The sequence below is a fragment of the Microcaecilia unicolor genome, chromosome 1 (assembly GCF_901765095.1).
Source record: "Microcaecilia unicolor chromosome 1, aMicUni1.1, whole genome shotgun sequence".
Taxonomy (NCBI): domain Eukaryota; kingdom Metazoa; phylum Chordata; class Amphibia; order Gymnophiona; family Siphonopidae; genus Microcaecilia; species Microcaecilia unicolor.
The window spans coordinates 87371061-87384850 of NC_044031.1; the positions used below are offsets into that span (position 1 = coordinate 87371061).

Consider the following 13790-nt stretch of genomic DNA (forward strand, 5'->3'; position numbering starts at 1 on the left):
TATATCAAACTCTAAAAGTAAAACTCTTGGTGGTGCATATTAAACATATTTAGTTTCAAATATGTCTGACTAATGCCTTAGTATCTACAAAAGACCATATGGGGAGCAATTCTATAACTGGGCATCCCCTTTTAGGTTCTCCCATGCGGCACACTGAGAGCCTACTTTATAACTGCATCTGCTCTTACAGAATACTAGCGTAACCTGGCACTGCTGTACCTAACGTTTAGCTGCCAGAAGTTACACCAGCTTTAGACCTGTCATCACTACAGGCACCTAAATGCATGCGTAACTTACTATATTCTGTAAGATGCATGTTTAAGTGGCAGCCCTGTCCATACCCCTCCCATGCTTCACCTATGTGAATGCCCTCGCCGCATCTCAAAAAGATATAGTGGAAGGTACAGAGAAGGGCGATGAAAATGATAAAGGCGATGAGATGGACTTCCCTATGAGGAAAGGCTAAAGCGGCTAGGGCTCTTCAGCTTGGAGAAAAGGCGGCCGAGAGAAGATATGATAGAGGTCTATAAAATGAGTGTAGTTGAACGGGTAGATGTGAAGCATCTGTTTATGCTTTCCAAAAATACTAAGACTAGGGGGCATGCGATGAAGCTACAATGTAGTAAATTTAAAAAGAATCGTGTAATTAAACTCTGGAATTCATTGCCAGAGAATGTGGTTAGCTTAGCGGAGTTTTAAAAATGTTTGGACGGCTTCCTAAAGAAAAAGTCCATAGACCATTACTAAATGGACTTGGGAGAAAATGCACTATTTCTGAGATAAGCAGTATAAAATGTTTTGTACTTTTGGGGGATCTTGCCAGGTATTTGTGACCTGGATTGGCCCTGTTGGAAACAGGATGCTGGGCTTGATACTTATGTAACTCCAATGTCTCTCCACAGAGGCACTGAGGAATGAGTCTTGGAACTTTTGGCGCTTGACAGTGGATTCAACCACAAGGGACTGGTGAGGAAGCCATTAATTCTTGAATCTGTGATCTCTGTCTCTCTGTGTGTATATATATCTAGATCTGGGTTAAATAGGTACTACAGGGAGGGGGTTTCCCACATTCTCATCTAAAAGAAGAGGGGATGGAGATGGGGTTTCATATATCACCTTTCTGTGGTTACAATCAAAGTGGTTTACATATTATATTCAGGAACTTATTTCGTACTTGAGACACTGGAGAGTTAAGTGAGTCACATGCAGCTGCAGTGGGTATTGAACCCAGTTCCGCTGTGCTATCCATTAAGTTACTTCTTCACTCCAAATAAATGAAAGCTCCTCCAGTGAGGTTTCCTTCTCTCATGAAGGGGAGAGGGGTCTGATGGTGAACCAGTTGAACCCTCTTCAGAGAATACAACTGGCTCATAATCAGAGTCAGACCCTGAAATTTACTCCAAGGAAGAAGTCTGGGGTCTCTGTCTCAACCTACTGACACTAGTGTCAGGCCTTTGGAATGGGTGCTGAGGCACCAGAGACGTGGTCCTGTGCAACAGAGGCATGCAGAAGTGGCTCAAAAGCTTCCAGTACTTACTACAGTTTAAAAGTTTTCCTATGTGGGTGCCATCAGTGATGAAACCCATGCTGTAAGGACCTGCTATCTTGCTTCTTCTGGGAGAAATCTTACATCTGGCCCTGGGTGACCTGCTTGGTCAGACTGAAGTCTACTCCCAGCTGTTTTCCTAAGCAGGCTTTTACGCAATTGTGTTATACATTTTTTTCTTTTTATTTAAACAGCATTTAAAAGTACAGCAACACTTTATACTATCCAGTTATATAGCCTATACTCTTCAATTTATGGCTCAGCATACTGCATGGATGCTGTTGACTGCACATAAGCTACAGTAATTCACAACAGCTCTGAAAGGACTCCAATCCAGGGCTAGATATTACACTCACTAGGCAAACTTTAAAAGCTTCTAAACCCATGAAGACTATCTTATTGGCGTATTTTTATATACTTAATAGTACAGCATCATTTTCTACATTTTATATCATCACAGCCAAAGATTTTGCCTTCAGTTAAATATCCTATTTTAAGTAATCTGTCTTCAGAATGGGATTAATATCAACACCCACAATCCTAAACTAATACAGTCCTCAAATTTATCTCTACAGACACAATGCGCTAAGGCCCAGGGTCTGAGTCAGTGATAACAAGGGTGCACATGTACCATCACAGCGAAATGTCCCCACTAGAACCTGAGACATTTGTCAGATTCCATGCCGACATATGCACATGGTGGGCAGCACAGGAAGCTCAGCATAGTCAGGCAAAGGAGAAATTTAAGAGTTACAGTACACATTCACTCAAATTAAATGTTATCTTGAGAAGAATAAAGTCTTCCAGATTTAGACCAGGAAAACAATGCTATGTCCCAACTGATAATTTTAAGTGCTATACCCTGACATAATAGTTGAAAGTCTATGTCCTATAACGTAGAAATCTTAATAAAGCTAAAGACAAAAACAGTAGGAAAAGCAAGCACTATAAACACAATAAAAGATCCATCCCAATCAAATCTCATAATTGCCTTACTTAGTGAGAACGCTGCAAAAGAGAGGCACATATGGTTTCAGCTCTTCCGGAAGTGTATTCAAGCTAGAAAGAGCTCTGAAATATATTATGCCATTGGTTGGCTGCGCACAGTACTGGATAGGGACATCGCCAGCTGGAAAGGAAAAAAGAAATTCAAAACTAATAATGTGCCTATGAAAAAAAAATCCAAAGAGGTGACTATTTTATAAATGCACAAAATACCCAGCTTCAAATGCCACTCACCTAGTTTACAGGACAATAAGGGGTGCATAGCAATGGATGATGCATTCCAAGTCATACTTTGATTTGTCATAGGTGCAGTTTTTCACAACACTTTGTCAAAGGTTTTATGAAAACCATAACTTTTCTTTTTTGTAATCGATATTTCCAAACACCAAAACTTATATATTTGGAAACCCTCAGAACAATTACCTTGTGTGTGTAAGTTATAGAATATTAGCACATGACTGATGAGAGTTACTCACATAGGTTTTAGCTACGCACTGAGAGATGTTCTCTAATATACGTGTACAACTGCCTTAGCACATAAACACAACAGGGCATTCACAGGAGGAGGAGCATAGGCAGTGCTGACATTTAGACTGCCCCAACTTGACATTTCGTTCTTTAGATTGTAAGCTCCTTTGAGCAGGGACCGTCCTTCTTTGTTTATTTTGTACAGCGCTGCGTAACCCTGGTAGCGCTCTAGAAATGTTAAGTAGTAGTAGTAGCAGTAACTTACAGAATACTGTCATTTGCGCCTGTTATTGACATGGAGTTAAGTGCATTTGTCTAGATTTAGGTGTGTTGCTGACAATGACTTACTACTGTATTCTATAAGATCCACATAATTTGGGCACTTAAGTTGTTGTTCCCAATTATAATTCCCCTTTGTGCACATGCATTTTATAAAAATGTGATGCATTCATGCATTCAACTGCACTTCAGTTACACACAAACTGTACTTAGGCCGCATAAAAGTAGGCCAATCTTATGATGCACCTATTTTCTACATGTAACCAGCTGCATATAATTTTATAAAAGCCTGTTTCCACATGTAAAGCAGGCTTTATATATGTTGGAAGCACTTTATAAAATCAGTTCATCTATAAATATAAATGTAAAGTGACCTGAGACCCCGGTGTGCACCTCAAATCCAGTTCCTGCACAATGGCTGTCTGACACTAAGGGCAATGTTTACTAAGGTGCGCTAGTGTTTTTAGCACGCCTACACTTAGCGCACACACTAACCATGTAGGCACCTGTAGGGATATTGTAGGCACATACATGGTTAATGCACATACATGCCCATAATGCTGCTTAGTAAACAGGACCCTAAGTGAACTAGAAATTAAGTGGCCTATGCAATAACACGCCTGTATAGTCAATTTTAGCATGGGTCCAAAAATAAGTTTAACAGGCTCATAAAAAGTCAGATAATGAGCAATGTAAAAAAACCATTAGTAACACTGTGGTAAAAAAAAAAAAAAAAAACACCACCACCACACAAAACCAAGTTAAAGGGCACAGTCACATTATTTTTGTGCACTAACCCCCCCCCTCCAAAATGAACTAACTATATGGGGTGACCATGCTACTTACCACGTCATGCTAAACTAAGCATGCTCATTTATCCCTCAACTCAGGCTGCTGAGGGGTTATAAATAAGCTTGCTACATACAAATTATTTGCAGTACAGAGTAACGAAGTGGAATAGTTATTACAGTGATGTGAAAAAGACCCCCCCTCCTTCTGATTTCCCATATTACCGCATGTTTGTCACACTGAATGGTTTCTGATCTTTAAACAAAATGTACTATTAGAAAAAGAGAACCCGAGTACAGATATAGTCCAGTTTGGGTGGTTTTTTTTTTTTTAATTATTCTGTCATTTATTAAAGGAACAAAGTTACTGAGCAGCAGCATGGGTACTTAACTGTTTAATGAACTGATTTTGCATAGTTTATTAAAAGAAGAATGAACATTTATAACAGTTTTATGAAGCCTGGGGTGGGGACTACATGCCTTCTCTTCATCAGGATCGAAAAGAAAAAAAACAAACATACCTCTAGGACTGGGAAGCATACAAAACCCTGTATCCCTTTCTTCTGGATTAAACTTCAGGAGAGCACCAATGCACAGAAAAGAGATTACCAAACCTCTAACTGTTCCTGAATTTTAAAGTGCTTGCCATTTTTTATTTTATAAGTTCTGAACATAGGTAATCTGTTTTGGAAGAAACTTTTTATATTAATCTAACTCAAAATGATATTAGTTAAGGCTATGGAATGGACAATTACTAAATCCCCATGTCTTTCACTACTTCTGCTACATTTCACTTCCTTCTGGATGTAAAAGTTTCTTATGAATAATTTTGTTCAACACTACTTTCCCCTTCCCCACCCCCCACAAATTGACATTTAAAATGCTAATCTTACAAATTTCTTAAAATGCTTACTTACGGCACAGACCTGTAGCCATAAGAAAGCACCATTTAGCTAGACAGAGCACAACAAACATTAAACCAAGTTTTTCATCAGAGGAAAGATTTTGGTTCCATTAACCTGTTGCTATTTCCAGTTCTGTATATGGGATTTTGGGTTCAATATCTGACACTTTCAATGCTGGTAGGCAGGAGGCATCCGGTGGATTGTTCTGAATGGAAATCAATTCTAAACCTAGAATGAAAAACAGGAAATAATTTGTTTTTTTTTTGTTTTTTAAAAAGATTACTTGCAATATAAAGTTTAATACTTGAGGGAATAGTGGATGAAGAGACTTACCCACAATGAAAAGACATCAGTTGGAGCTGTGGAATTTGCAACTCTATCAGTATGTATAATATTAGCAGTTCATTTATGAATATCAATATGTAGAGAAGGAACTCAAACAATTTTACAATTCCTTCAATACATACCATCCTACAATCAGATTCAAAATGGACTACTCCCCAGAAAAAGTCAATTTTTTGGACACCAAGGTCTCAATCAGCAATGGCTATACACAAACATCTATATACAAGAAACCCACAGACAGATGCAGCTACCTCCACAACTCCAGCTTCCACCCTTCACATACAAAGAGATCCATTATTTACAGCCAAGCCACAAGGCACCACCGTATCTGCTGTGACCCAGGGGACAGAGACAGACACCTTGAAATCCTGACTGCATCCTTCGAACAGAAAGGCTACAACCCCAAAATAATCTCCAAGAATATTGCCTCCTCCCTCAAAACCCCCAGGGAAAATCCGCTACAGTACAAAGAAAAAAAAGCCACAGACAGAATCCCCCTTATAATGACATACAATCCAGAGCTGGAAAAATTAAGAAAAATCATAAAAGATCTGCAGCCTCTACTCCAGGAGGATGAATTACTGAAAGCGATATTCCCATCCCCACCAGTGCTGGCCTTCCGATACCCACCCAACTTACAACACAAGCTAATTACAAGTAAGCTCCCAACACACACTCAAAAAGAAGAGAATGGCACACATCCTTGCAATATATCCAGCTACAAACTATGCCAAAACATTTCACAGGACCCCACAGTCATTCACAAAGGAAAAATACTCAACATAAAGGAATCCTTTACATGCTCATCTGCCAATGCAGTATACATCATTCACTGTAAAAAATGTGATGAAGGGTGCTATATTGGAGAAACAAGCCAGATGCAAAAGGCAAGATTTAATTTACATAGACATCATATGAAAAATGCCAGAGCCAGCCAGGATGTCACGTCTGTGGGGCAGCACTTTACAAAACCAGAACACTGTACCAGTGATTTCATAGTAAGAATCCTGAAAGGTAACTTTAAAACAATACAGGAACGCAAGACCTTTGAAGTCAGAATGATTAAATATTTTGACACCCACCAGACAGAACTTAAAGATCTGGGTTTTCTAGCCCATTATAAACCATAAAAATGTACTGCTTTGTCTGTCACCCTCCTGTCTCCACGCATATCTCCCTGTCTCTCACCTATCCACCCCCATCCTGTTAGACTGCCACTGAAATGCTTTGATGTTTCACTTATATATACTGTCAACATTTGCTTATTTCCGATCTGACGAAGAAGGGCAACCTTCAAAAGCTAATCAAGAAATGTATTAAGTTATATCCAATAAAAAAGGTATCATCTTATTTTCTTTTCCATGTTTTATTTTGTTTTATTTCTATTGATTACATTTAAAAGTGGACTAACATGGCTACCACACCTCTCTACTAGAGATATTCTGTAATTCTTAGTCACTATAGATTACTATTTTAATATTGTTGTACTCTTTATTCTATAACTTTAATCTAATTTGTAAGCCAGATTGAACTCAAGCCTATTTTGGGGATAATGTGGGATATATGTCATAACAACCACCCTGGTTTCCCTGGTTTTTTTGCTCACTGCTCTAACCACTAAGCTAAGCCTCTTAACTTGTAAGAAAAGTTTAACAGTAATGCTGAATTCCTCTTGTTTATGTTTTACATTAAAGAACTCTGAGAAAGTTTGGTTTTACTGAACCCGATATCTCTTTTCAAGTATACATTTTGTAAAAGCAAAGTCATTTTCATATACTCACTATATACAAGCTTCTATACAGCTACAAATGGATTTAGAAATCTTTTTAGCTTTAGAGAAGTCCTCTGAACAAAAATGTTTTCACCCTCAACTTAAGTATGTCACTAATATATAAAGCAATATACTTTTAAAAAAGGAGACAATAGCTTCTTTTTTTATTTAGGGTTTTAAATTAGTGGAAACTGATTTGCAGGGGAAAGCAATTCTTTCAGTTGACTAATGGAAGGCCACAGAAGAGAGAAAGTCTTAATATACCAAGGTAAAAATTACTGGGAGAAAAACAAATAAAAAAAAAAAAACAAAAAACCCCAAACCCCCACCTATCTTCTTAAATTGCTACTGTATATAAAAACGGATTTGACGTTATATACTGTATTTCTTATGCTTTAATTTAAGAGAAAATCTGAATCTCCTTCAGTGCTGTGTATTTCCAGGGAGCATTTCTACTAGCTCACATAGATAGAATTACGTAATTGACAGAGGCAGGTGGCACCTTATAGACTAATTTGAGGCACGATCTATCAAGGACCAGCGTCCACTTGACCAAATTTACATTAAAATAAACCCACTAGTTTAAGATTACAAACAACAGTTTACCATACTGCTAAAGACTGACACATGGTCACAAATAGCCTTAATTGTATAAATTACCAGAGGTCTCAAGAAGAAAAATAATTCTAAAAATGCATTAGATTATTCCAATACACACAAAAAATTGTATTTAAATAAAATTACATCATGCACACCAGCCTTGAGCCAACCACCTTCTGGTTACAAGGCAATATTAATCCACAAGGGGCCATTCTGCTTCTTAAGAACATAAGAATAGTCATACTGGGTCAGACCAATGGTCTACCTAACCCAGTATCCTGCTTCCAACAGTAGCCAATCCAGATCACAAGTACCTGGCAGAAACTCAATTAGTAGCAAACGTTCCATGCTACCAATTCTCTCCAGTGGTCATCTGGTCATTTAGGGCACCTTTTTGTGCCTTACTCATTCTAAAAACAATAGGTCTAGCACAAAACATCTTAGTTTTAGTCCTGGACAGTTTTATGGCTGAAAAATGTCCTAACCGTGTTAGGAACGCCCAGATCCTGCCCTTAACATGACACTGACATGCCCCCTTGTGATTTGAACGCAGTGCTGACGGATTTAATAGAAAAACATCTAAAAATTGGTTTTGAAAATACCAATTTGGACATTTTTGTGAGAAAAACGTCGAAATGCAATTTATGCCACTTTTAGGACATTTTTCTCTTTTGAAAATGAGCTCCATAGTAATAGTAACCTATGGAACTTTGTAAGTCTAAGTGCTTTGAAAATGAGCCCCTTGGAGAACTAGGCAGAAGTAGAAAACATAGTGCAGTATCATATGGGCTGTGCTCAGCAGTCAAACACCGGACGGAAAACCTCTTCTACTTGAAGGTATATGTACGTCGGGTGCAAAGGTTTCCTTGTAGCTGCTATGACGTCTTCAATAGACTTTGGAAGTCCCAGGCTAAAGACTAAATGCTGCACAATTTCAATGCTGTGAGCCAGTGATTTGAGGTTTCAATGAAGAAGGAAGCCCCACTCCAGGGTGATCTGTGATGGAAATACTTAGAGCCTGCATGGATGTAGAACTGCAAGACTTTTGAACAAGAGGAAAGAACCAGTTATTTACACTGCCTTACTGGTCTTGTCGGATCAGTGGGCTTGGCCTCTGCTGAAACTGGTGTGAAAGTCTTTGCTATGAGTGGGATAATTGAAGCATCAAGGAAAGCAGAAATTTAAGAAGGCAAAAGAGGAGTATTTTTGCATTTACACAGCTGGCAAAGAGATCTACTTGAGGGGATCCCAAGAGTGCAAGATACCAACTGCAGAGCTCACTGCTACAAGGACTACTTGTGAGGCTGAAGAACTCTGCTCAGCCTGTAGGCTACCTGGTTCTGAAATGCAGCAGGGATGATGTGGCTTAGATTCGGATGAGAATAAATGACAAGGTCCCAAATCCTCATTGCTTCTTGAAACAAAAGGAAAGAACCAGTTCACCTCTACTTGTTGATAGTGAACATAGAAACTTGGCTGTCAGGGATCATAAGTACACAAGTATTGCCACACTGGGACAGACCAAAGGTCTATCAAGCCCAGCATTCTGTTTCCAACAGTGGCCAATCTAGGTCACAAATACCTGGCAAGATCCCCAAAAAGCTCAATACATTTTATGCTGCTTATAGCAGGGTCATTCCATGCCAAGTGATCTAAACCTTCCCACCATCATGTCTCCAACTTTGTTCAAATGTTATCTGTTGCACGAGTCAGGTGTTAAACGAAGTTTCCCAAAATTTGAGGTCTCTAACTGCAATAGCTGCATATCTAGACCCCCTTTTCTGAAAGGTTGTGAGTCCATGAGCGCGCAACATTTACCAAAATGCCATTTTTGGGGTCTAATAAAATTCAAACACATTTATAAGAATGGCTAAAAAATTCAAATCTTGTACAGTTTTTGATGCTAATTCCGATGAAATACATTTTAACATTATGGATGCAAAATCCAGTCAAACAAGTTGACTCAAAGTGTACATCAAAATTGGTCGCGACTCATCGGAACATATTTGGACCAATATTCAGACTGCAACAGCTTCCATGCAAACAAAGATACGGACTTCAAATTTTGAACAAGCATTATGCTTGTGCTGGACATAATAGTGCCAGATTTGCAACTAACCAGCATCTATAACCACCCTGCAGGATCTCTTCAAAGTTGGCACTGTCAACGCAAATGGTAAAATGTACCAAAGTTCAAAGCCAATTATTAAAAAAAGAGTCTGTCTGAATCAGCTTGTGAACAGTATCATCTGAAAGAGAAAATTGTGCTGTACAACATTGATATGTTTTTGTTTTGCAATGCCACCATTAAGTAGCCATTTACTCAGATCAAAGTATGTTATATTTAGTATGCTTGATGCACTAATTTTTCTTCATTTCTAGGAAATTGAGTCTTAATAGTCGCTTAAAAGTACTGATATAATTATTTATTCATTCGTATTTTATTTGTTGATTGTCCAATCGTTTATTGTGCACTGTTATGGTGGATTGGAAACATTTGTGAAACATCAGTTGAACAGAAAGATGCTTTCATAAGCTTTATGCATCCTCATGGTCCCGCTACTTCATTTTATTGGCCGGTAAGACGCGATACTTGCTGGATCCCAGAACAACTTATCATTGCTGTTATTCCAGCTCCATCAGTGACATCATCTGGTCGGCAATATAGTTTCCATGAAACCGTTCTCTTGCAGATCAATGATGCTTTCAGAATGATGAAGTAACTGAAGAAGGCAGGCTTGGGAACCTGCAGTGAAGTAACTGAAGAAGGCAGGCTTGGGAACCTGCAGTAAAGAAACACAATCAGGCTTGGGATCCTACAGTAAAGAAACCCACAATCAGGCTTGGGATCCTGCAGTAAAGATACCCACCCGTGGCTGATACTGCATGGCTATCGGGCATGGCCCCTATGGCGATGGGGATGCTGGTTTCAATGTGATAACCAGTAATGGCTCAGCCATCATGGACCAACGCAATACATCGCGCACACAAAATATACCTCAGCCTGAAAATAAAGATTGCATACTTATTGTGGATAATGCCACACAGAAGCCCCATTTCACAGCACATAGCCACCACCCAAGAAAAAGGGAGTGGAGCTGGATGGGGGGAGGGCCCTGGACCACCCTAGCTGGGGAATGTGGGACCCGGCACAACTGGGTACCATTCTGGCTCAGGCATTGTCAGGTACAAAATGAGCTCCAATCAACCAGCAAAGACCCTCTACTCAACTGGCACCCGGACAAATCTGGACAGGAGACAAGTAACCAGGAGGAGCTGCACGATCCATCCACCATCCACTTGGAGACTGAAAAAAGTACTGATCATTCCAGGCTGCATGATACCCTTAAGGGGGCGAATTACTTGGAACTATTTTTTTTTCTTTGTCTCCTGCCGCTGGTGGACGGACATAACCTGTTAGTCTGGACTGGTCTGGCAGAGATGACAAGGAATTAGGCTCATGGAGTCACAAAACCATAAATGCCTACAGTCATGTGGCTAGACCTGAAGCAGTGGCTACAACAGCTCATGCCTTTTTCAGTTGTAGCTCAATGCAAGTTACATTCATGTATAGACCCCAACCAAAACCTTTTTCAGTTTCAGATGAAACCGAAACTACCAACAAAACTATCTGAAAGCTTTTGGCAGAAACTTAAACCTCAAGTTTGGTTTTATGAATGTGAACCAAGGGGTGCTGGGGATTGCCAGCACCTGCAGTCTGCATCCTTCTGCTAAATCCATAGTATCCAAGCCGGAAAACAACTAATAAAAGTCCTATTTACTTCCAAGCAAAAGAGCAACCACACACACACAGACCGCAGCTAATGAAAAACTATGCTACAGTGCTTTTACAGTGGCTGACTTTGCGCCACATGGAGAGACAGCCAACGTCATAACTCCACAGAGAGGCTAATTCCTATGAAATTTATTATCCCAAATTTACAAATTCCTGCTAAATTTTATATCAAAAGCATTTATTCAGAGCACGCTATTAACCACAAACTATTGTGCAAAATCATAATTGTGTTACTTGCAATTGTGGTACAAAAAAAAGCAAAGAGTGAACTCCCCTTGCCCTCCCCTCAAATCCCTGTGTTCTAGTGGTGTAGTCAGGGTAGGAGCGATGCCCCATGTATGGCAGCCATTGTGAGAGCAGAGCCAGAATAGACAGGAGTAACTGGAGACCGTTCCTGCCACAACTATACCCCTAGACCACAAGAGATTGTAAGATAGGCCCAAGGAAGACTACAGGTGGAGGGAGGGAGGTCATTCCTGTTCAGATGGGAGAGAGAGAGAGAGAGACAAACTGGACAAAAGCACAAATTTTTGACTTCTACCGAACACACAGAGGTGTAATTTCAAAGCATTTAGCTATGGAACTTTGTAAGTCTAAGTGCTTTAAAAATGAGCCCTATGGTCATTTTTGGCCAAAACTAAAAACATGGCTGAAAATTAAAACAGCCTTTCTGCCGAAACAAGGTAGAAAAAGGATTTTGGGCAACTTCGATACTGTAACCAAAACCAAAACTGAAATTTGGTTGGCCTCTATTCAGGAATAGTAGGCATATACCCAAGGAAATAGAGTTGTGACTTGCCCAAAACTATTAGGAGCTCAAGTGGGCTTCAAACAGGTCTTCCCTGATTCTCAACCTGCTACTCAAACCATCATTTTTTATTTTGGGGGGGGATTTAGCTCACACATTTTTCACTAGTAGCTACAGTAAGTAATATTCAGGTACACTAAGAGGCTCATTTTCAAAGCACTTAGCCTCCCAAAGTTCCATAGAAACCTATGGAACTTAGCCTCCCAAAGTGCTTTGAAAATATGCCTCTAGGTATCTGTCCCCAGAGGGCTTATAACAGTGGAATAGCCACGGGGGGGGGGGGGGGGGGGGTCTGGGCCCCACAATTTGGGTTCAGGGCCCCACAAGGTCTGCTGGTTTGGCTGGCGGGGTCCCCAAGCCCTGCCAGCAGCAGCTTTCCTGTAGCGATATTTGCCACCACGCTGCCTGCCCTGCTTTCCCCCTCCCCCGTGCGCATGCTCGTTTTTAGTGAACTTGAGCATGTATGAGCTTCATGCATGCTCAATTCACTAAATATGAGCATGCACACTGGGGCAGAAAAGCAGGGCAGGCAGGCAGCACAGCAGCGAGCATCGCTTGGGCAGGGCCGGTCTTAGGGCGAGGCGACCGCATAGGGCCTCACGCTCAAGGGGGCCCCGCGCAGCACGCCTCCGCCCTGCCCCCGACCAAGTTCCAGTCCCCCTCCCTCTGAGGGCGGGACCAGAGCTGAGAGAGGGAAAGGAAGGCTCCTGAAGCGCCGAGCAGCTCGCACGCTTTTCACTCCTGCCGCTGCCTGTAACCCGAGGTAACTTTTAAAATTCAGAGGGAGGGGAGGGAGGCCTTGGAGCTGGCAGGGAGGGAGGGAGGCCTTGGAGCTGGGAAGAAGGGGGGACTTGGAGCTGGGAAGAAGGGAGGAGTCCTGGAGTTCGGAGGGGGGCCAGGCCCCGGAGCTCAGAGGGAGGGGGGATGGCCCTGGAGCTCGGCGGGTATGGCCGGCCCTGGAGCTGGGGTGGGGGCGTAGCTGGGGGCGTAGCTGGGGTGGGGCCCCATCAAATTGGTCTGCACAGGGCCCCGCACTTGCTAAGACTGGCCCTGCGCTTGGGGACCACCGCCAGCCTAGATATGCGAGGTTACAGTGGGGAGGCGTAGCAAAATATGCCCAACTTTGGGCTCATGTCCCCTCCCAAATCGAGGTCTGGCTGCGCCTTAGCTTACAATCTAATTTTGTACACAAGACAATGGAGGGTTAGTAACTTCTCAAGATCACAAGGAGAAATAGCAGGATTTGAACCAGGCTTTCCAACTCGCAATCAGCTTTCAGACCATGCTATAGCACAGAGACTGTCCTTACTACCCTAGTATCAAATCTCAGAAATTAGCATAAGGTCCAAGATCTTAATAATGCAGTTCGATATATCTAGTGCATTTGATGTAGTAGATCATAATATCCTACTAAACATACTAGACAACTTTGGTATATGCGACAGTTTACAAATGGTTTCAAGAATTCCCGAAATCAAG

The 13790-nt window shown here is 41.1% G+C and overlaps 1 protein-coding gene across 1 annotated transcript in view; it reads right to left on the reverse strand.

Annotated features, from left to right (window-relative positions):
- PITRM1 (pitrilysin metallopeptidase 1) overlaps window positions 1-13790 on the reverse strand; it is a 202173-nt gene that overhangs the window by 101907 nt on the left and 86476 nt on the right. Inside the window, exons 12-13 of the mRNA XM_030198926.1 lie at window positions 5106-5219; window positions 2543-2675 (exon numbers count right to left, since the gene is read on the reverse strand). Of these exons, the coding sequence (XP_030054786.1) occupies window positions 2543-2675; window positions 5106-5219 (247 nt within the window). The remainder of the gene's footprint in view (window positions 1-2542; window positions 2676-5105; window positions 5220-13790) is intronic.